The sequence below is a fragment of the Diplotaxodon limnothrissa genome, linkage group LG15 (genome assembly GCF_057381915.1).
Source record: "Diplotaxodon limnothrissa isolate DT_005_m linkage group LG15, D_limnothrissa_male_GT1.1, whole genome shotgun sequence".
Taxonomy (NCBI): Eukaryota; Metazoa; Chordata; class Actinopteri; order Cichliformes; family Cichlidae; genus Diplotaxodon; species Diplotaxodon limnothrissa.
Window position 1 is genome coordinate 35,738,086 of NC_140610.1, and position 22,448 is coordinate 35,760,533.

The window sequence follows — 22,448 nt, forward strand, 5'->3', positions numbered from 1 at the left end:
GTTAATATTGAATTTATACACAACTTACAAACTTACTGCCTTAGGAACTACTTTAGTATAAAGTTTAGAAAGTTCTTATAGATCCTGGTGGTCCTGCTCATAAGCATTTTTTCCTTAAAGGCATTTATTGAGTTTTAATCTTTACAATAACACCACCATAAAACAAAACAAAACAAACCCAAACCAAAACAAAACAGACAAAACAAACAACTCAGCTCAAGGATACAAATAAATAAATAGAAAATTAAGACACTTTGATGTTGAGACACAATTAGCAATACTCATATGCAGAGATGGGCAGGAACGCGTTACAAGTAACGCGTTATTGCCCATCAGATGTAACGCGTTACTGCCCAGATTACTTTTTTCAGGTAACGAGTAAAGTAAGGAATTACTCTTGCAAAAACGGTAATTAGATTACCGTTACTTTCCCGTAGGAACGCTGCATTACTGCGTTACTAAAACCGTGATTTTTTTGCGACGTTCGTGGCAACAGCTGTGTGCAGATCAACAATGGATCATATATCGAGTGCGGGAGAGAGTATGAGCGTGCAGCGTTTAAAGCGTGGAAGTACTGACCTTACTTTGAGTTTGATTCCATAAAAAGTGACAAAAACATTAGTGTCCGTTGTGTGTGGGAAGAAAACTTCTTTTTACAGCAAAAAACCCCCTAAACTTCCAAGCAAGCACCGGGAGTGCGCTACCACGTAATGGGAAATTCACAGAGAAACTCGTGGATTCTTCAACTGACCGCTGTGGCACACCTGCACCAGGGCAAACCTCCGCCTACGCCAGCGGTCCCCAACCTTTTTTGCGCCACGGACCGGTTTATGCCCGACAATATTTTCATGGACCGGCCTTTAAGGTGTCGCGGATAAATACAACAAAATAAAACTAGTACCGGTACCAAAAAAAAGAAGATTTATTCATAACACACATGAAAAGACCCAGGAAAAACGATAACAAAATAACGCTGAAAACCGATAAAAACCCTGAAAACTATACATTTCACACCTGAGCTGAACAGGTGATGGAGAAACAGGTTTACCTTTTAGGTGACATGAATGAGTTGAAGGGAAGTTATGAACTGTTTCTGAGAGACAAATAACCCCAGGATCCTTTTTTAGGTAACTGACAGCTGGTAACTGTGCAGGGGCGGGTCTAGCAAAGTGTTGCCAGGGGGGCAGGTAGGACATTAACAGGGAGAGGGGGGCACAAAGAAATATTTTTCTTTCTTATTCTCATTTAAAATGTCTAGCTTTTAAAAAATAATTATCTGAATCTTACAACAAATGATTGATAGATTGATGCATATATACCATCAAAACAGTGTTCATCACTGTCACAACAGCGTTTGTTTTCATTCAAAGGCTTTATAATTTTTCCTATAATGGTGGGCCGGTCTCTAGTCAAAATTCCCGGGACGATTTTCTGTCCCAGTCCAGCTCTGTATGCAGCTCATCTGCAGTCTGGTGTTGCCTACATCTTCCTATTCAGAAGGCAGAATTTCCGAGTTCTGAGTACAATCGAAAGCACCACGACTGCAGTTTTTGTGTTGGATGTAAAAGGCGCACATGACGCCGTGACGTAGGCTAGAATCATGGCAGCAGTCAATGACGGTCCAGGCGTGGGATTTCTCTCATGGAAATATGCACATTATCTTTTCCTTTCTATTGGTAGGTGGCACAGTGCACTTGTGGCAAGTAAGCAAGCTAGAAGACTGGCAAAGTTATGGAAGAAACACATTAACAAGAGAATTCTGAGTAAAACCAAAGTTACTTTCCCTAGTAACTAGTTAGTTTGAAAGTAACGAGTAACTTGAAGTAACAGAGTTACTTTTGAGAGAAGTAACTAGTAATGTAACTAAGTTACTATTTTAAAGTAACTTACCCAACACTGATAATTACATTTTTGCTTGATGCATAAAGTTAAAAGGTTAAAACTAATAAACAAGTTTTAAAAAGAGACTTTTCCATTTGATTACATTTTGTATGATGGATTATGCAGAAAAAGTAGAATTGGGCTGAAAGATCTATCGCTTCATCACCTATTCAGGTTGTAGATCGTGTTTTTAAAAAGTAACTAAGTAACTAAGTAATTAATTACTTTTGAAAATAAGTAATCAGTAAAGTAACTGGATTACTTTTTTGGGGAAGTAATCGGTAATTAGTTACTGATTACTTTTTTCAAGTAACTTGAACCAACACTGCTCATATGTAAAATAGCAGTGACATGCTTGTATTATACCAGGGACCGTGAGAAAATAGCAGAAATATCCAAGCCGGCACACGCCACAAATGGGTCCCATATTTTATGAAACTTCTTGTCCTTACTATGTAACTTGCATCTTAGGAAATCTAGTGACACATACTCCAGTACAGTCCGGTGCCACTGAGTCTTAGATGGGGTCGTGTTCGTGATCCAGTTCAAAAGGACACATTTCCTTGCACAGAAAGTTAACAGCCCATAGAACTGCTTTCCAAACTTCCCCCTGATTTGGTCATTCGCCACTCCGAGTAGCATACAGAATGGATTGCATTCAGTGTCAGTGGTGAAGATCTTATCCAGTTCATGCTTTATGACAAACCAAAATTGTATTTTCTGGCAGGACCATAGACAGTGCGTGAGGTTGCCCACCTCTATTTTACTTTTAGGGCACAGCGGAGAAAGGTCTGAATTGTATTTATGGTGTTGAGAAGGTGATATGTGAGCTATGTGTAGAATTTTAATTTGGCTTGCCTTTACTTTATTACAGATGCTCGTCACTAATCTCAATATGCAATTCCTTTTCCCAAGTCCTCTTCAAATAAGTTGTGTCCATGACCCCAAACTCTGTTAACAGGCCATAATTTTCTTTATAAAAGTTCTGAGGTTTGGCTGAAATAAGGTTTTGGCTTTTCACAGTTAGAGAGGGTTTGATTATTACGCATTGTTGTAGCCCTTTGGATATGGTCCCTCACTTGTAAATATCTAAAGAAGTCGTACCTATGAATGTTGTATTTACATAAGCTTCGACCTGGGCATTAAGTCAGAAGAAGGAGAAAAAAAACATTCGTAGCCCAGTTCCGAAAGCCAGGGTTAGTGGTCCCAGGCAGAAAGAGAGGATAGTCGGATAAGGGGGTGAAAAGAGATGTTAAGTGAGACTTTCCTTCTAGGTTTTGAACCATTTGCCAAGCTCTAACAGTAGATCCAGAACAGAACATCCTTAAGGTCTTAGGTTTTCCCACAAAAAGCAAATTTTTCAAAGGGAAGTTGGACAAAGAGCTCTCGATATCCAACCAGACAGGAGCAGGCTGTTGTACCCAATCGGCAGCTATACGCATATGGGTGCTCAGCTGATACTTAGCTGATACTAAATCAAGGCCCGCTTTGAGGATGGAAGACATAACGTGGATATTTTAAGACAAAGTTTCCTCCCTGCCCAAACAAAGGAGGTAAACCAGCCATTTAGAGTTTGAATAGTTTTTGGTGGGATAAGGGTTGGAACCATCTGTATTGGGTAAAGTAGCCTGTGTAGAATGTTTATTTTCAGAAGAGCGATATGACCGAGCCAGGATAGAGGTAAGGACTTCCATCTCTCCAAATCTAAATTGAACTGCTCAAATAGGGGCGTAAAATTACTTTTATTTATCTGGTTAAAAGCAGGTGTGACCCTAATTCCCAGATACGTAAAGCCCTGTCAGGACCAAGTGAAGGGAAATGCAGAAGGGACCCGTGGTCTTTGTCTCAGACTGTCCAATAGCATCATCTCTGATTTATTGAAATTAATTTTATAGCCTGAGATCTTGCTAAATTTATTAACAGTTTCAACCACAGAGGGGATTGATGTTTCCAGCCGAGTCAACACAACAAGTACATCATCAGCATACAAAGTAATCTTATGCTGTCTTTGTCCTATGGATACACCATGTATGTCTGCCTGAGTATGTCTACTTGAGCTCGTACTGCATCTGCCTCTATGGTCAAGGCAAGGAGCAAAGGGGAGAGGGGACAGCCTTGTCTAGTTCCCTTCAGTATCTGGAAGTTGGAGGACCGCACCCCAGTTTGTGAGAACTGCAGAGCAGGGATTGTTATAAAGTAACTTAATCCAGTTTATAACATTTCCACTGAAACCAGTGTGTAAAAAACAGGTGAGACCATTCAACACTGACAAATGCCTTCTGGGCATCAAGGAAGATCACCAAACCAAGTAGAGACTTTTGTTGGAAGAACTGGATCATATTCAACAACATACGCATGTTATTATATGAGTTGTGCCCTTTAATGAAACCCCTTTGGTCCTTTTTAATTAGCAAGGGGAGTAAAAGTTCTAGATGTTTTTCTAATATCTTGGAGAGGATTTTCAGATCCACATTCAACAAAGAGATTGGCCTGTAGGAGGCACAATCTTCAGATAGCTTACCTTTTTTAAGTATAAGGGATATATTGGCTTAAAGAATTGGGCAAGAGACCCTTTTTAAAGAAGTCATTGTACATGTTCAACAACGGGCCAGCTAACATTTCTCGGGATTCTCTATAAAACTCAGCACATAAACCGTCTGGTCCCGCTACTTTACTCACAAGCATTTTAAAAAGGAATAATCTTTTTTTAAGATTGAGGAGAGAATTCCGTGTTTTCCACAATCCACTTTGCAATCTGTAAATTCAGTGGACTCTTTCAAAAAGCAGCTAAAAATGTATCCTTTTAAATTGACAGTCAGGCTATGGTTTTTTCACTTTTTTGGTGTCATTTTATTCCTGGTCTAATGTTTTTTTGCACTGTTGGTTTTATTTACAGAGAGATGCCTTTTGATTTTTTGAAAGTCACTCTATAAATAAATAAATAAATAAATGTACTTACTAAGTTCATTTATTTCACATCTAAAAAATTTATAAAGCAATAAATCATGGATATTGCATCAACTTTGTAAAGATCTACCATATTTGATCAACAAATCTTTTAATATTACAAATCTGTAATATTAAGCCCATATAGAAAAGTCTAAGGAGCTCGGAAAGAAAAGTGTCTGGACTTCTTTAAGTTGCTTGAAGACGTTTCACATCTTATCTGAGAAGCTTCTTCAGTTCTAAGGTCACTTGGCGAAGAGCCTGAGATTTGAGCCCTATGGGAGTATCCCCCCAAGAGGGACAATGGACCCCCGTTTGATCCTCTACCTAATCACACAAGCCAAGATGTGAAAATGGGTGTGGGTCACAATCAGCCAAGGTTTTGGGTGAACCCACTGTGCAACGTAGCCCCACCCTATCATGTGATTTCTGTACGTCACAAGGCCAAGGATGTGAGTGGGCATTAAGGCATCTGGGAAGGGATCTCAAAACTGTATCATAGAGAGCAGACAGTTGGTGTCGTAAACCACCGCCTCTGTTCAAAGATGGTTGTTCATAGTGGACATAGATGGCTTCTATCAGTGCTCTTCCAAACCATCTGAACCAGTTTCTGTTTGTGAGCTGGTCTGAAGTACACTGATATGTCCTGCTTGGAGAAGACTCTCCTGAGTTTTTCTGATAAACCGGCTACATAGAGGATGACAACATTGTTGCGTTTGTCTTTCTGATCTTCCCTAGTTGGTGTCTGATCTTCTTTTCTATGCTGACTTGATGAGAGCCCAATTAGGATAATCACATGTTTTAAGAGCTTCCTTAATGTGTGTGTTCCTTCCTTTACCCTTCAGGGATTAGAGGGAACATTTTCTGCCTGGTGTTGTAGGGTCCTGATTACTCCAAGTTTGTGTTCCAGAGGGTAGTGGGAGTCAAAGAGGAGGTGCTGGTCCGATGGAAACCTCAACTTCAACGTTCAACGGTTTCCATTCCCTTCAATGCGCACAGCACAGTCCAGGAATGGCAAACAGTTAGCCTTTGTGTCTTCCCTGGTGAGCTTTATGTTTTTATCTACAGCATTGATGTGAGCATTAAAGGATTCTACTTCTTGGGTTTCGATTTTGACCTAGATGTCATTGGACCAGCACCTCCTCTTTGACTCCCACCACCTTCTGGAACACAAACTTGGAGTAATCAGGACCTTACAACACCGGGCATAAAATGTTCCCTCTAAGCCCTCCAACACACACATGGCAGGGATAGCTCAGTAGTTCCGGCCCATAATCGGAAGGTCGGGGGTTCAAATCCACTGAACAGCTACCCTGAGGTACCCCTGAGCAAGGTACCGTCCCTACACACTGCTCTCCGGGCGCCTGATTTGCAGCTGCCCACTGCTTTACTGAGTGAATGGGTTAAATGCAGAGAGAATAATTTCCCCAAGGGGATCAATAAAGTATACATTATCATTATTATTAGTAAAGGAAGCCCTTAAAACATGTGATCTTTGCTGACTCATCAAGTCAGCAAAGATGCACAGAAAAGAAGGTCAGACACAATCTAGGGAAGATCAGAAAGACAAAGCAACAATGTTGTCATCCCCTATGCAGCTGGTTTATCAGAAAAACTCAGGGGAGTCTTTTCCAAGCATGACATCCCAGTGTACTTCAGACCCAGCCACAAACTCAGAAAAAAAAAAAAACAGGTTCATCTCAAAGACAAAACTCCTCAACACAAACTTAATAATGTAGTGTATGCTGTACAGTGTAATGAGGAATGCTCAGACCTCTACATTGGAGTGACCAAACAACCACGTCATAAACGCACAGCACAACATTGAAGAGCCACCTCCACAGGACAAGACTTGGCTTTCTGTCTACATCTAAAGGACAAAGGTCACTCTTTCAAGGATAGGGGTCTATGTCCCTCTTGAAGGACACTCCCCTAGGAGCTAAATCTGGGACTCTCCACCAATTGACCTTAGAACTGAAGAAGCGTCTTGGATGAGCGGTGACATGTCTTCAAGCAACTTAAAGAAGTCCAGATGCTTTTCTTTCCAAGTTCCTTAGACCATGATGACCTGGATGACTGAGAACCTTCACAGCCCATATAGCAAAATTCATCCACAGTAGTCAGACCGTTCCTTAACTAAATCCAACCTCAGACTACTGATTATATTGTTAATATAGATTAGTATCAGTAATATCTATATTAAGAAATATCTTTTAAATACCCTATGATATTTAAAAGAAGCAAGGTTTTTAATTTTTTAACAGCTTCAGTGATAAATCAGGACATATTCTTAATGTTAGTACTTCTATCCATTTATAGCAGTGATGTTAGTTATATTTCATAAAGGAAGGTCTTACCAGCTTCTTGGGTATATCTTTGTCATTATCAAGTGCCTTCCACAATTTTGCAAGTGACTCATTGAATTTCTGAAAATCAGAATCCTGCTTCAGGTCATACAGCATGGACGAGAAACCAAGGACAGCATCATGAAAGCAGGCCACTCGATCGACATCCATGTCATTTTCTCCAGCAGAGATTGATGCCAGGTCAACAAAAACTTTCAGCTCATTGATATCTGCAGTTACAAGTATTCTTTAGTTGTTATGAAATCCTATATTTAATTGTTAATGATAAAAAAAAAGAATATTTTATACCTTTAAGTTCTTTTTTAATCCACTGGATAAAATCTTTACTCTGGAGGAATTTTTGAAGACATTCCTTGCGACTGTCTGTAATGCCTTTAAGAATATTTTTTGCATTTATGAAAGCATCATCAATGCAGTTCAGGTTGTTTTTCTTGAAGCTGGAGTCATTCTGAAAAATATACAATGATATTAAATCCCACAAAAATGTATTTTATAGAAGAGTATTTATACCCCCAAATAAATGTTTTATGATGGTTGTTTAGATCACACACATTTCATGTCTGTCATTCTTTTAGAATATTTTACATCTGAGAACAAGATCAAAATGATTTTTAACAGTGTCTGTTGTTCAACATGATCACTAATGGATGATAATTTATCTTAATAACTCAATTATATAATATATATCAAGAATATATTTTCTTCAGCTGAACATGACTGGATTCATCCATCAAAGGAGTCAAAAGTAAGTCAAATGTGAATATTTTGCAGGTAAGGGCTAGAGTTTATTTCAATTACCTTGTTTTTAATAATATTAAGTAATTTTAAACATACCATTTGCAGCAACCTCTCCAGTACACTGAAGTCCCCTTCTGGACATAGCATGCTTTTGATGTCCTCAATGATTTTGGAAGATTCAACTGCTAGATGAACATCCTGGTATTGCTGAATTTGGTTAACCCTTTCTTTGATCCATGTTCTGTTATCAGATGTGTCTACTCTGCACATGATATCTAAGTCCTTTTTCAAGTTTTCACACTTTCCTTTATAGCCTTCAAAGATGTTGTCAATTTCTTCCAATAGAAGTTCTCCACTCTTTAGACTATCATAAAGCTTTTTGTAATTGTTGTAGCAGCTCTGAAATATTTTGTTGTAGACCTGGTCAAGGGTATAGATTTCTTCATTTCTATCAGTGTTATCTGTATCCGATTGGTCTCTTGATAGCTCCTCCACTTGGTTTTTCCAGCATGTTCTGAAGATCATGCTGTCTTTGATGGCATTCAGTTCTGAAGCCATTTGGCAGGTTGTATCACACAGATTGAAATAAGTGACATTTACGGATGTAGGAGAGATCAGTCCATCGAGAGTGCGGACCTTCATAAATTCATTCAGTTTCATTGTATCTGTGTTCTGATCAAGCTTTTTGTCCAATCCATTGAAATCAACTGTGGATTAGATGTGGAAAAGATGTAAGCATAAAAATTACTGTGAAAATATAACACCAAAAATTATTTTCCCAGTCCTTTCCTAGTTTAATTATTTCTAGACCCAAAGAGTTCATTATTCACTCTTTCAATATGAAGTAGCAACAGCCTTTTAAGATCAATAGAATTCCTCCTGAATTCGGTCCTTCCAGAGGCTCCTATATGGATCTATTTATTTTTACAGTGTTAAAAAAATGAATGTCCACACTTCTAATGAAAAACTACTAAGATATGTTCTTCTTACCCAAAACAATGAATTGGTTCTATAAACATTCAGGGTGAGGTCTTAGAAAAGAGTTTCAGGACACAGCAGAAGCTCTGGCACCACATTGACACCCTTGAACCATCCCAGGCCAAATGCATGCTCACATACCCTCTCCCAGTAATATGAACAAGCAAAATAAAACATTCGATTGGAAACTGTCACTGCCGTATCCGACGCAATAAAATCATTCTTTTGTAAATCATGTTAGCATGTTTTATTTAAATGTTCTTCAAAACGTTTGGCTTTTGAAAAGCTAAATTCTATTCCAGGCATAAAAGAACCTGTGCCCACACCTTTCATTGCAAAACTGACATTATGCCTCCTTGGAAAATCCTGAGAATAACTTTATAACACGAAAAAAATGCTTTATGTTCATGTAGACCATTGGTAAATTTGTCCCAGAGGTATTCTTTTTAAAAAAAAATAAATCTCTATCATTGAGGAGATATCAGACCTTTTTTTTTTCTGCAGTCTTATCTAGAACAGGGCCAAAAGCTCCATCACCACCTTAACAGCACCTGATGTGCAGGAGTACTCAGAGAAAACCCACAGAGTCATACAGAAAAGCTTCCACTGAACAGGGAGGTTTAAACTGTGAACCTTTTACTCTGAGATGATAGTTGTAACAATTAAATAAAAAGAGTATAATGATATAAAAATATAATAGTAAAAATTAAGTTCTGAAAATGCTGGGACCTTTTCACCAACTGCAAACCGTCGAAGCATCATGAAACAAAAGCTACAGCAAAGAAGACTGCTGAGCAGTTAGAATACTATGTAAGACAAAAATTTAATAACATTCCTCTCCCAAAAGTCCAGCCGCTGGTCTTCTTAGTTCCCAGACATTTACAGTTAAAAGAAGACCAGATGGTGCACAATTTCCCAAATTTTTGAGATGTGTTGCTGCCATCAAATTAAAAATAAGCTAATATTTTTCCTAATATTGTACACTTTCTCAGTGTAAACATTTGATATGTTTTATATCTACTGTAAACAAAATATAGGTTTTGTTCTTTGATTTTATTTACATTTTACAGGGCATCTCAACATTTTTGGAATTTAGTTTGCAAGCTTCTTTTTTTCTCAGTTTGCTAGCACCACCCACCTTTCACATGCTCTGGAACGTCCTGGCACATTTGCAGAAGACTTTTGACCCGCTCCTTTTCAGTATTCACTGCCGCTGCTTCTTCTTCCCTCAGTCTTAGTAATGTTTTCATGTTTTGCTCATCTTTGCAGCGACCATCATCACATAGACCATCTGGAGAAGCATAAACACTTTGATGACCAGAAATATAGATAAATAAGGTAATGCTCCATAATACATAACACAACTGAAATTTTGTTATCATTTTACTTGTACATTTCCTGACACACACACACACACACACACACACACACACACACACACACACACACACACACACACACACACACACACACACACACACACACACACCTCTTTGTATTCCTGGGTTGTGAATTAAACAGATTAGAAACCATTTATTCAGTAAATATGCAAATATCTTTGTTTACCTAGATTTTATCAAATAGACCATTCAAACTTCTGCTGATTTTAAAGAACATTGGCTGTTATTAATTTGTTCGTGGTACTGGGAGCAATAACACGCTTTACATTTTATGTGAAACTGCAATGTAACTGTAGAGAGTTTATTCATGTAACGTCATTTTTAAAATTGCAAATTGTGTTACTAAATTCAAATGTCTAGATAACTTTCATTTCATACTTTGGGATGTGTTGTAGAAGGTGAAATAATAATAATATTAATAATAATAAAACAAATCAAACACAAAACAACAAAAACCCTTCAGAGGAAAAGAGTAGTGCACAGAAACAATCTGAAGTAATGGGAAGTAGACAAAAGAGTGAAGAAAAGAAAGAGGAATGCTAAGCAGAACTGGCAGAAGTAGATAGATATTCGTATTCACCTGTCTTCAGCAAATCAAGAAATTCACGTTTTCTCTGGAAAATGTGAAGTAGAGCTTTAAACTGAATGTCTCCATTGAGGAACTTTTCTGATACAGATTTGAATGCTGAAGCCCCCAAAGCTATCATGGTTTGTGCTTCATCTGAAAATGATTCAACCAGTCCCTCTCTAGCACCTGGAAAACAAGAGTACAAAAACCCAAACACATTTTACTGACTTTTTAGATAAAATAAAATGAAAGTCTGTTTATGGCTTTCTACATTTATTTTCTAAAATTTGTTAAATAGATATACTACACAAATAACACATCCAGCCTTACAAACCCACAGCCTGGCATTTACGTTCACATATTTATGTAAAATATAATATAAACATGAAATGGGCACTACACAGAAATGTGCAATTAATATTATGCTAGAGAGTAACAATAATCTAGACATTAATAAAGAGTAGTAGTACATTTTTTTTTCAATTTTAAAGTTTACCTGCCAACTGGAAGATAGTTTTGGCCATGGGCCAGTTCATAAGATACTCAAATATTGAGTCTTCGCCTTGAATGTACTCTCCATTGACTTTGGGCCATGACTCCACCACAACAACAGACATGAGCTTCAGAAACTTTGTGATATTATGTCTTTTCAAAAGATTCAACACCCCTTCACCAGATTTATCCTAAGCAGAAAAAAGGGAATAGGTTAATGTGTGTGTGTGTTAATATGAATTTATAACTTTTTCTATTAACCCCCCCCCCTCTCAATTTCCATTGAATGTACAATAATATCATGTGAAATTAATAAGCATTTTTCAAAATTTTTTGAAATCATACCTGGCAAATACGTGCAACTGCCTCCAGTGCACATTTCTCCATTGTGCTGCATAATGATGGACATGTATTGCTCGCCTTTTCCATTGTGGTACAGTATATTCCAATTTGATTTACATAATTTTCCTAGCACACAAGCACATATCATCAATATGTTTTTCAGGTGCACATGCAATGATGACAACTCAAATAAAAATTCATTCTTACTTTTTTCAGTTTGCCTTCAAAATCCTTCATGAATGTACTTCTCCAGTTTTTAGTGTGTTCCTCACGACTAAAAGATACTGTCAGGATATTGCTCCATACCTACAAAAAAGATGTGCATTTTAATAGATTATTGCAGTGTCCACTAATAGGCATGTTAACTTGTGCTTGATAAAAAAAAGTATGAAAATGTGAAACTCTGAAATTACAGTCCAGGAAACAAAAGACTTAAACTGCTCAAATTTCACAGAAGATTGTCTGATACCACCACCACCAATTGCAGTGGCATTAGACTTAGATGCTTGACAGTAACAACTGGTCCTAGTATTTACTGTTTGTTTTTTTTTACTGTATTTACTGTTTGTTTATTGTTTGTTTGTTGCTATATTTAAAATGATAAATGACTTGAAATGATTCTGAAAAAGGAGAGGCGAGGTAAAAAATTTTTTTCATGAAATTCGTTTGATTTTAGTTCTCTTTTTTCAAAAACAAATTCATAGTTGTAGATATGTCAGGCTCTTTTTATATGTGTAAAACAATGGCTTAGAGCAGACTGTAAGCCTAAATAAGGATCAAGTCCACACTTGATCCGTACTTTAATGCACCTATCACACATGCTATTCTTGTAGAAAAAAAATATTGTATTAATGTGCTTTACTTCACAGAAAATAAATGTGGTACACATTTAATTAAAAACAAAAATGAAGCAAAACAAAAGCAATTAAAAGCAAAATGAGACTATTGTTCACTTGCTTTGGTCCCCAACTATGAAGATGTTTTGAGATGGGCAAAGATGAGGCCACAAGGTATATATAAACTACCGGTCATATTTTTCAACACATCTTCTCCTTTAATCCCCAAAAGTTCATTTTGTTCATCTGGACGTAGTGTTTTCAGTGGGAGAAATGTTTCGTCACTCATCATTAATATCCAGAGAATTTACATATTAATGATCAAGCAACTGACCTCCCATCCCATTTTTCTTTCAGTGGTGCAGGTTTCAGTCATTATGCAAATGTACTGTTTATAAGATTGGGGAAACCTGCAGTCAGCTGAGACTGAAGAAGTCACTTGGATGAGTGACGAAACATTTCTCCCACTGAAAACGTCCAGATGAATAAAATCAACTTTTGCAGATTTACTTCCCTGGATGATTGAGCATGAATCAAGACCTTCTCCTTTTATGTTTCTTCTTGATTTTCATGACTATTTACATTGTAGATTCTTACTGAAGGCAACAAGACTATGAATGAACACATGTGGAATTATGTAGTAAACAAAAAAAGTGAAATAACTCAAAACATGTTTAATATTTTAGGTTTTTCAAAATAGCCACTCTTTGCTTTGATTGCATTGCACACTCTTAGCATTCTCTCTCTCTGAGCTTCATGAGGTCGTCACTTGAAATGGTTTTCCAACAGTCTTGAAAGAGTTCCCAGAGATCCTGAGCACTTGTTGGTCCTTTTGGCCCTTTTGCCTTCACTCTTCACTCTCATCCCAAATCATCTCGATTGGGTTTAGGTCAGGTGACTGTGGAGGCCAGGCCACGGTGCAGCACTCCATCATCCTCCTTCTTGGTCATGGCCTAGAGGTGTGTTTGAGGTCATTGTCCTGTTGAAAAATAAATGATGGTCCAACTAAACCAAACCGGATGGGATGGAGAATGCTGTGGTAGCCATGCTGGTTCAGTGTGCCTTCAGTTTTCAATAAATCCCCAACAGTGGTGCCAGCAAAGCACCCCCTACACCAACTCTGTGTAGCATTCATCTGGGTTTTAATCTGAGGTGCGATTTCTGAGGCTGGTGATGAATTTATCCTCAGCAGCAGAGATGAGTCTTGGTCTTCCTTTCCTGGGGTGGTCCTCATGCAAGCCAGTTCCATTTTTGACGGTTGTTTCAACTGCACTTGGGGACACATTCAAAGTTTGAGCAATTTTCCAGACTGACTGACCTTCTGTTGCTAAAGTAATGATGGACTGTCATTTCTCTTTACTTAGCTGGTTGGTTCTTGCCATAATGTGAATTCTAAGAGTTATCTAATAGGGCTGTCAGCTGTTTACCAACCTCACTTCTGCACAACACAACTGATGGTCCCAACCCCATTAAGAAGGCAACAAATTCCACAAACAAACCCTGACAAGGCACACCTTTGAAGTGAAACCATTTCAGGACTACATCATGAAGCTCACTGAGAGAAGGCAGAGGCTTTGCAGTGCTGTCAACAAAACAAAGGGTGGCTACTTTGAGGAATGTAAAATATAAAACATATTTAGATTTATTTATCTTCTTTTTCTTTGCTACATAAGTCCACATATCTTGCTTCATATCTTTGATGTCTTCAGTTTGTATCTACAATGTAGAAAGTAGTAAAAATTAAGACAAACCATTAAATGAGAAGGTGTGTCCAAACCTTTGACTGTTAGTGTACATTGATTCCCTCGTTTTTGTTTTGTAAGATGAGCTATATCTAAGTTCACTATAAAGTGGCTACTGTGCTGAGCAGAAAAGTCATAAATTATTTTTATGACACCATAACAGAGAACAAGATTACTCAATTTCTACTTACCTTTATTTCATTGGGTACAGAAAACGGCAAATGATTCCATTCATTGAGCAGTTTATTACTGAAAGTATTTCTTCGCCACTTCCTCATTGTTTCTAATGTCTCCCAAAATGACTCTTCCTGAATTCGTTCTTTTGTCTGTAACAGTTGTAAATTTCTTTATGAAATAAAATAAACTAAACGCTGTCAATGTGATAAATCTACATTTGTATTTAAGCATTAGAATTGAAGTATTCTTTGAATTTTGAGGTTTAGCTAAAAGAAACATAAAGACATTTTGCTCATACGGTAGTCCAACTGACTAACAAGCAGCTCTGACCTGGGAATCATTGTGGCCGTAGACCTTGGCTATCAGACAGACTAGTTCAAGGAAGTGGAGAGGAAGGTCAGAGTCATTTGGACCTTTTGTGAAATTACAGACAGAGCCAAGAAGCATTACTGCAGTTTTCAGGCAACACTCTCCATTTTTGTCATCGAAACTAGGAGAAGAAAACATTACATTATTGTTTGAGGAAAGACTGCTATCAGCACTGACGCTGAAAATCAATATTGATCCTTCTTCAGAGATACTGGGTTATAATGAAAGACAGAGGCTTTTTATTGTACCTGTTATTTTGGCGACTTTCTCTTTTGATGACATGGGATGTCAAATTTTTCAGAACCTGTAATCAGAATCATAGAAGATATTAACTGAATGTGAAGACACATAGCTGTTAAAGGCAACAACACACATGCCACTGGATATAAAATCTAGAGACTTCAGCTCCTGCTCCTATTCTGAAATACAGGGAGTGCAGAATTATTAGGCAAATGAGTATTTTGTCCACATCATCCTCTTCATGCATGTTGTCTTACTCCAAGCTGTATAGGCTCGAAAGCCTACTACCAATTAAGCATATTAGATGATGTGCATCTCTGTAATGAGAAGGGGTGTGGTCTAATGACATCAACACCCTATATCAGGTGTGCATAATTATTAGGCAACGTCCTTTCCTTTGGCAAAATGGGTCAAAAGAAGGACTTGACAGGCTCAGAAAAGTCAAAAATAGTGAGATATCTTGCAGAGGGATGCAGCAGTCTCAAAATTGCAAATCTTCTGAAGCGTGATCATCGAACAATCAAGCGTTTCATTCAAAATAGTCAACAGGGTCGCAAGAAGCGTGTGGAAAAACCAAGGCACAAAATAACTGCCCATGAACTGAGAAAAGTCAAGCGTGCAGCTGCCAAGATGCCACTTCCCACCAGTTTGGCCATATTTCAGAGCTGCAACATCACTGGAGTGCCCAAAAGCACAAGGTGTGCAATACTCAGAGACATGGCCAAGGTAAGAAAGGCTGAAAGACGACCACCACTGAACAAGACACACAAGCTGAAACGTCAAGACTGGGCCAAGAAATATCTCAAGACTGATTTTTCTAAGGTTTTATGGACTGATGAAATGAGAGTAAGTCTTGATGGGCCAAATGGATGGGCCCGTGGCTGGATTGGTAAAGGGCAGAGAGCTCCAGTCCGACTCAGACGCCAGCAAGGTGGAGGTGGAGTACTGGTTTGGGCTGGTATCATCAAAGATGAGCTTGTGGGGCCTTTTCTGGTTGAGGATGGAGTCAAGCTCACTCCCAGTCCTACTGCCAGTTTCTGGAAGACACCTTCTTCAAGCAGTGGTACAGGAAGAAGTCTGCATCCTTCAAGAAAAACATGATTTTCATGCAGGACAATGCTCCATCAACGCGTCCAAGTACTCCACAGCGTGGCTGGCAAGAAAGGGTATAAAAGAAGAAAAACTAATGACATGGCCACCTTGTTCACCTGATCTGAACCCCATTGAGAACCTGTGGTCCATCATCAAATGTGAGGTTTACAAGGAGGGAAAACAGTACACCTCTCTGAACAGTGTCTGGGAGGCTGTGGTTGCTGCTGCACGCAATGTTGATGGTGAACAGATCAAAATACTGACAGAATCCATGGATGGCAGGCTTTTGAGTGTCCTTGCAAAGAAAGGTGGCTATATTGGTTGCTGATTTGTTTTTGTTTTGTTTTTGAATGTCAGAAATGTATATTTGTGAATGTGGAGATGTTATATTGGTTTCACTGGTAAAAATAAATAATTGAAATGGGTATATATTTGTTTTTTGTTAAGTTGCCTAATAATTATGCACAGTAATAGTCACCTGCACACACAGATATCCCCCTAAAATAGCTAAAACTAAAAACAAACTAAAAACTACTTCCAAAAACATTCAGCTTTGATATTAATGAGTTTTTTGGGTTCATTGAGAACATGGTTGTTGTTCAATAATAAAATTATTCCTCAAAAATACAACTTGCCTAATAATTCTGCACTCCCTATATATCACGAGACAAGGCACTTTAGCCAGTCACAGGTCTTTGCATATCAGAATAGTTGAGTGCTATAAATAAATTTAACCAATAAATCTGCATAATAAAACATTCATTTGCGAAATGGATTACAGTGAGAACTTGGCAGAGGAGGATTATAACCCTGTATTAAATCAAAAGTCAGTGTTGACTTTCATTTTTGGAGTTGCTACTTGGGTTTAGAATTTTTTTTGTTTCATTTTATTTTTAATTATTTATGTTATCTATGTATTTTGTCTGGCTTGGGGGAGTTTTGAACACAACACTCAGTCTCTTGTCACATAGCAGACATAAACCCCCTCACAAAAACTAGAATTTTTTTTTTTCATATTAAAAACAGCCACAGTCAAAATAATAATTAATAATATTAACTAATTATAAAATGCTATTAATTTAAAATTGATTAATTAATAATAATTAATTAAATAGTATTATTAATTAATAATTTATTTCTATAGAACTGAGGGAAGCTACATGACGTGACAACAATTTAATTTTATACAGCCAAGTATTACTTAGTTCTATAATATTAAATATAAGTAAAACTTGATATTAATATTAATTTTAATTTCACTTTGCTATTTATTACTCTGTTATTATAAAAACAAAATAACTGTTTTAAGAATATTTACCTTGTACATGGGTTGAGTTATGCCAGATTTGATGTTGAACTGCAAATAATGAAGAATGTCTAGTAGTTCAACTCTCACACTGGACATGAAGCTCATTAGGTCATCCACCCGTATGAGACACATCCAAGAGTGCACAAGAAGACGATCAATGGCTGCCAGGTATGCATGTTCTTTCATGATCTCAATCCAATTTCTAGTTAAAGGGGTTAGGGTCAGAGCAGAAAAAATGGGACCAGACAAATTTAATTACATTTTAACATCTTTATGGGGGATAAGCACTTACTGTGCGTAGCTGGGTACTTTGATTCCCCTCAAGCCTCTCCAAGATTCAGATTGTGGATTCAAGACTGGGGAAACTGGCTCAAATGGTTTGCTTTCTCCTCTCAGTAGATGAATCAGAGGGATGACCAAGACCCACTTCTCAATATGGTGGTTTATAGCAGTGTGGCAAAGGTTCTCCAGTGCATCTGCAACTCTGTATATGCAGCGAAATCAGCAAACATACAAGACCAGCAAAAAATTCACATAATACAGGACAGGAGACATTCATTTTTCCAGATATTTTAACAGGAGCACTACACTGGAAAACCCAGATTGTTTGTTGCACCAGTCCAATCAGGTCCAATCAGGTTGATCAGATTGTAATAATGTAATGTGTATGTGTTAGTCCCCGTAGGGAAATTGACGATAACGGATAAATTGCGGCTTTGTAACTATTGTATATAAACAAACACATTTTATAATGTTTTAGTAAATTTAGACTTTAAACTGGTTTGTTCTTGTCTCCCATATTATCTTTGTAAAAACACAATCATTGTCACAATGTTTATGCTTAAAAATAAACCACACACTAATTACCTTTTTTTATCTGTCAAAGGATTTGCAAAGTTTTCCCAGAAAGTGGCAAACTGGCCCTGCGCCAATTCAGGCAGGCAAAGAAGACGGCATAGAATGGAAAGTTTATCTCTCATGCTGTCCTTCAGATGCATGTTGCAGACCAGCAAACCAATAATCCCTGCATGGAGATTTGGTAGCAAGGATTGTACTGTTTCACTTTTCTTTCTGGCCCTAAGACCAATAATTTCCTCTAGAAACTTTTTTAGAAGGTATTTAATCTGGAAAAGGCAAAGGGTGAATATCAGAAAACATGGGAACATTGGAAAACATTCAGTACTTTATCTTATACTGTTGGATTATGGATGTAATATGTTGAAACATAAAACATAAAACACAACATAAAACACGTCATTTACCTGTTCTGAGCCATATGGTAATCCCCACTGTTTTTCCATACCATCATGAAGTAGAGGATAAGTGTATGTATGAATGAACTGTTGCAGCAGGAGAAAGAAGTTTTCTACATTTTGTTCATTCCAGGTTGTGAGAAGATCAAAGATTATTTTTAACATCTCCCAGCCAGCTTGGTCTCTCCCTTCCATCACAGTTTTTTTTGCAGTATTCCAGTACCAGGCAGTGTTTAATTTGGGATGGATCATATCATCATATTGATGCCATTCACCTTTGAAGCACAAAATATGCCAAGTTTAGTAATGGTTAAATGTATTATTCAGTTGGTCCATTCATACTTTTGGGGGCATATAAGATTAGAACATTTAGGCTTGTGCATATTGAATTTTAATAACCACAGAACTTTATATACTTTCTTTAGTTTCTAGTCCCTAGGTTTCTGTTATTGTGCCTCCCCTGTATTCCGCGTTTATGTCTAGTCTCTCTTGTCTCTATGTTCGTGCATCTCCTGTGTCCCCAGTCAGTCACGTCTACTTGTCTCAGTGTCAAGACCAATGACTTTCTACAGTCATTGGTCAAGACCATGTCTCTTTGTTGGTCTCATGTTTCCTGTTTTACTTCGACAGTCCCTCGTCCTATGTTTACTGTATTCAGTTTTGCATCCTCCCTGTCTTGTTTTGTCAGATTAGTCTCAGCTACGTTTCCCTCATGTGTTTCATTCCCTTGTTATCCTTGGTGTATTTAAGCCCTGTGTTTTCCTCTGCCTGTTGTCGTGTTGTCCCATGTGTTGTGTGTTCCGTCATATTTTCCAGGTCCGAGCTTCTAGGTCCCAGGTTTCTAGTTTCCCAGTGTTTTGTTGTTAGTTTTCCATTTTAGGCTATGTTTTCTTATTTCTGGTATTTGAGTTTTGTCACAGCCTAATAAAAGCTGCCCCTTTTAGTTTACTTCTTTGTGTTCGTTAGTCCTGCATTTGGGTCCTCTTCCTGCCTGCTAGGGCTGTGCGATATGACCAAAATCTCATATCTTGATATAAGACATTTCTCATCCCAACAGCGATACATATCACAAAATAGTGCATTTTCTGTAAATTCTGTGACTCTTCTTGACTTGACTTGTGTGAAGTGTTTCCAGCTGGGCGTTGTGTACCTGGAGTCGAGTGTTTTGACCCATGCATGAAACTATATATTTTTAAGTTGTAACGGCTGCCATTTTCTTTGGGAGTATTTATTACATGGTGTGCTGTGGGAAAAAGCCTGTTCTAACATTTACAGTGGGGCAAAAAAGTATTTAGTCAGCCACCGATTGTGCAAGTTCCCCCACCTAAAATGATGACAGAGGTCAGTAATTTGCACCAGAGGTACACTTCAACTGTGAGAGACAGAATGTGAAAAAAAAATCCATGAACCCACATGGTAGGATTTGTAAAGAATTTATTCGTAAATCAGGGTGGAAAATAAGTATTTGGTCAATAACAAAAATACAACTCAATACTTTGTAACATAACCTTTGTTGGCAATAACAACGGGCAAACGTTTACTATAGGTCTTTACCAGGTTTGCACACACAGTAGCTGGTATTTTGGCCCATTCCTCCATGCAGATCTTCTCGAGAGCAGTGATGTTTTGGGGCTGTCGCCGAGCAACACGGACTTTCAACTCCCGCCACAGATTTTCTATGGGGTTGAGGTCTGGAGACTGGCTAGGCCACTCCAGGACTTTCAAATGCTTCTTACGGAGCCACTCCTTTGTTGCCCGGGCGGTGTGTTTTGGATCATTGTCATGTTGGAAGACCCAGCCTCGTTTCATCTTCAAAGTTCTCACTGATGGAAGGAGGTTTTGGCTCAAAATCTCACGATACATGGCCCCATTCATTCTGTCCTTAACACGGATCAGTCGTCCTGTCCCCTTGGCAGAAAAACAGCCCCATAGCATGATGTTTCCACCCCCATGCTTCACAGTAGGTATGGTGTTCTTGGGATGCAACTCAGTATTCTTCTTCCTCCAAACACGACGAGTTGAGTTTATACCAAAAGGTTCTACTTTGGTTTCATCTGACCACATGACATTCCCCCAATCCTCTGCTGTGTCATCCATGTGCTCTCTGGCAAACTTCAGACGGGCCTGGACATGCACTGGCTTCAGCAGCGGAACACGTCTGGCACTGCGGGATTTGATTCCCTGCCGTTGTAGTGTGTTACTGATGGTGACCTTTGTTACTTTGGTCCCAGCTCTCTGCAGGTCATTCACCAGGTCCCCCCGTGTGGTTCTGGGATCTTTGCTCACCGTTCTCATGATCATTTTGACCCCACGGGATGAGATCTTGCGTGGAGCCCCAGATCGAGGGAGATTATCAGTGGTCTTGTATGTCTTCCATTTTCTGATGATTGCTCCCACAGTTGATTTTTTCACACCAAGCTGCTTGCCTATTGTAGATTCACTCTTCCCAGTCTGGTGCAGGTCTACAATACTTTTCCTGGTGTCCTTCGAAAGCTCTTTGGTCTTGGCCATGGCGGAGTTTGGAGTCTGACTGTTTGAGGCTGTGGACAGGTGTCTTTTATACAGATGATGAGTTCAAACAGGTGCCATTCATACAGGTAACGAGTGGGGGACAGAAAAGCTTCTTACAGAAGACGTTACAGGTCTGTGAGAGCCAGAGATTTTCCTTGTTTGAGGTGACCAAATACTTATTTTCCACCCTAATTTACGAATAAATTCTTTACAAATCCTACCATGTGGATTCATGGATTTTTTTTTTCACATTCTGTCTCTCACAGTTGAAGTGTACCTCTGGTGCAAATTACTGACCTCTGTCATCATTTTAAGTGGGGGAACTTGCACAATCGGTGGCTGACTAAACACTTTTTTGCCCCACTGTAGGTCTAAGGTTTATTTTGAGCACTTGACGGCTCTTTTTTGCTTGCCATCCGTAAACTCTCTCCATACTCTTTCACATGATTCTTGCGTAGGTGGTAGAAGAGAACAAATTTATTGCTGTAAACAGTGTATTTTGTGACACCACAAAACAAACGATAGCGTATGATATGAAACAATAGATGTTTTAATTTCATCATCTGATATATTTCGTCATATTGCACAACCCTACTGCCTGCCACAGCAAGTTGCATGACAGGTTTAGATCTAAGTTGATAGAGAGAATAAGCCACAGTCCTACATGATAAAATCGGTCCTAACCTGATTTTCATTCACTGATTGAATCACAAGTTAGATCTGGTGGTCCATGACAATGTAAAACATATTACACTTATTTTCAGATTTTTTTGTGATTCTTACTTTCTTGTTTCGCTGTTGCTATCAGAAAGGTTGGGTCTCAGGCTTTTAATTTGAGGATGTACATTTGCTGCTACAGCTGTGTTCCAGTGACACCAATGAAGTCACTGTGGTGAGCTGTTTTTTTGTGAATGAAAAATTAATGAAACAACGAATAAAGGATCACTGAAGTTATTTTTGCTCCTGCTTAAAAAATAGGGAGTACGCGGTAAAGCAGGTCATCTACTAAGATGGTTCAGTCCCTGGCTTCTCCCACCTTCAGTCAGCATGCCTAAATATCCTTGGGCAAGACACTGAACTCCAAGTTGCTCCCCGAAGTGTTCAGAGTGTTAATATGTGTGAATGTTAGACACAAAGCTCTTAAATTTAGAAAAAAGGTGCCTGTATGAATGGGTGTCAATGGGTGAATGAGGCATGTAGATAAAGCG

General features: G+C 38.4%; 1 protein-coding gene across 1 annotated transcript in view; it reads right to left on the bottom strand.

Annotated features, from left to right (window-relative positions):
• LOC146617881 (E3 ubiquitin-protein ligase rnf213-alpha-like) overlaps positions 1 to 22,448 on the bottom strand; it is a 65,224-nt gene that overhangs the window by 37,732 nt on the left and 5,044 nt on the right. The window contains exons 8-22 of the mRNA XM_085371787.1: positions 18,739 to 19,004; positions 18,344 to 18,600; positions 17,769 to 17,960; positions 17,486 to 17,678; positions 15,084 to 15,139; positions 14,797 to 14,956; positions 14,481 to 14,615; positions 11,919 to 12,017; positions 11,715 to 11,837; positions 11,374 to 11,560; positions 10,890 to 11,063; positions 10,048 to 10,200; positions 8,028 to 8,638; positions 7,482 to 7,641; positions 7,185 to 7,402 (exon numbers count right to left, since the gene is read on the bottom strand). Of these exons, the coding sequence (XP_085227913.1) occupies positions 7,185 to 7,402; positions 7,482 to 7,641; positions 8,028 to 8,638; positions 10,048 to 10,200; positions 10,890 to 11,063; positions 11,374 to 11,560; positions 11,715 to 11,837; positions 11,919 to 12,017; positions 14,481 to 14,615; positions 14,797 to 14,956; positions 15,084 to 15,139; positions 17,486 to 17,678; positions 17,769 to 17,960; positions 18,344 to 18,600; positions 18,739 to 19,004 (2,984 nt within the window). The remainder of the gene's footprint in view (positions 1 to 7,184; positions 7,403 to 7,481; positions 7,642 to 8,027; positions 8,639 to 10,047; positions 10,201 to 10,889; positions 11,064 to 11,373; positions 11,561 to 11,714; positions 11,838 to 11,918; positions 12,018 to 14,480; positions 14,616 to 14,796; positions 14,957 to 15,083; positions 15,140 to 17,485; positions 17,679 to 17,768; positions 17,961 to 18,343; positions 18,601 to 18,738; positions 19,005 to 22,448) is intronic.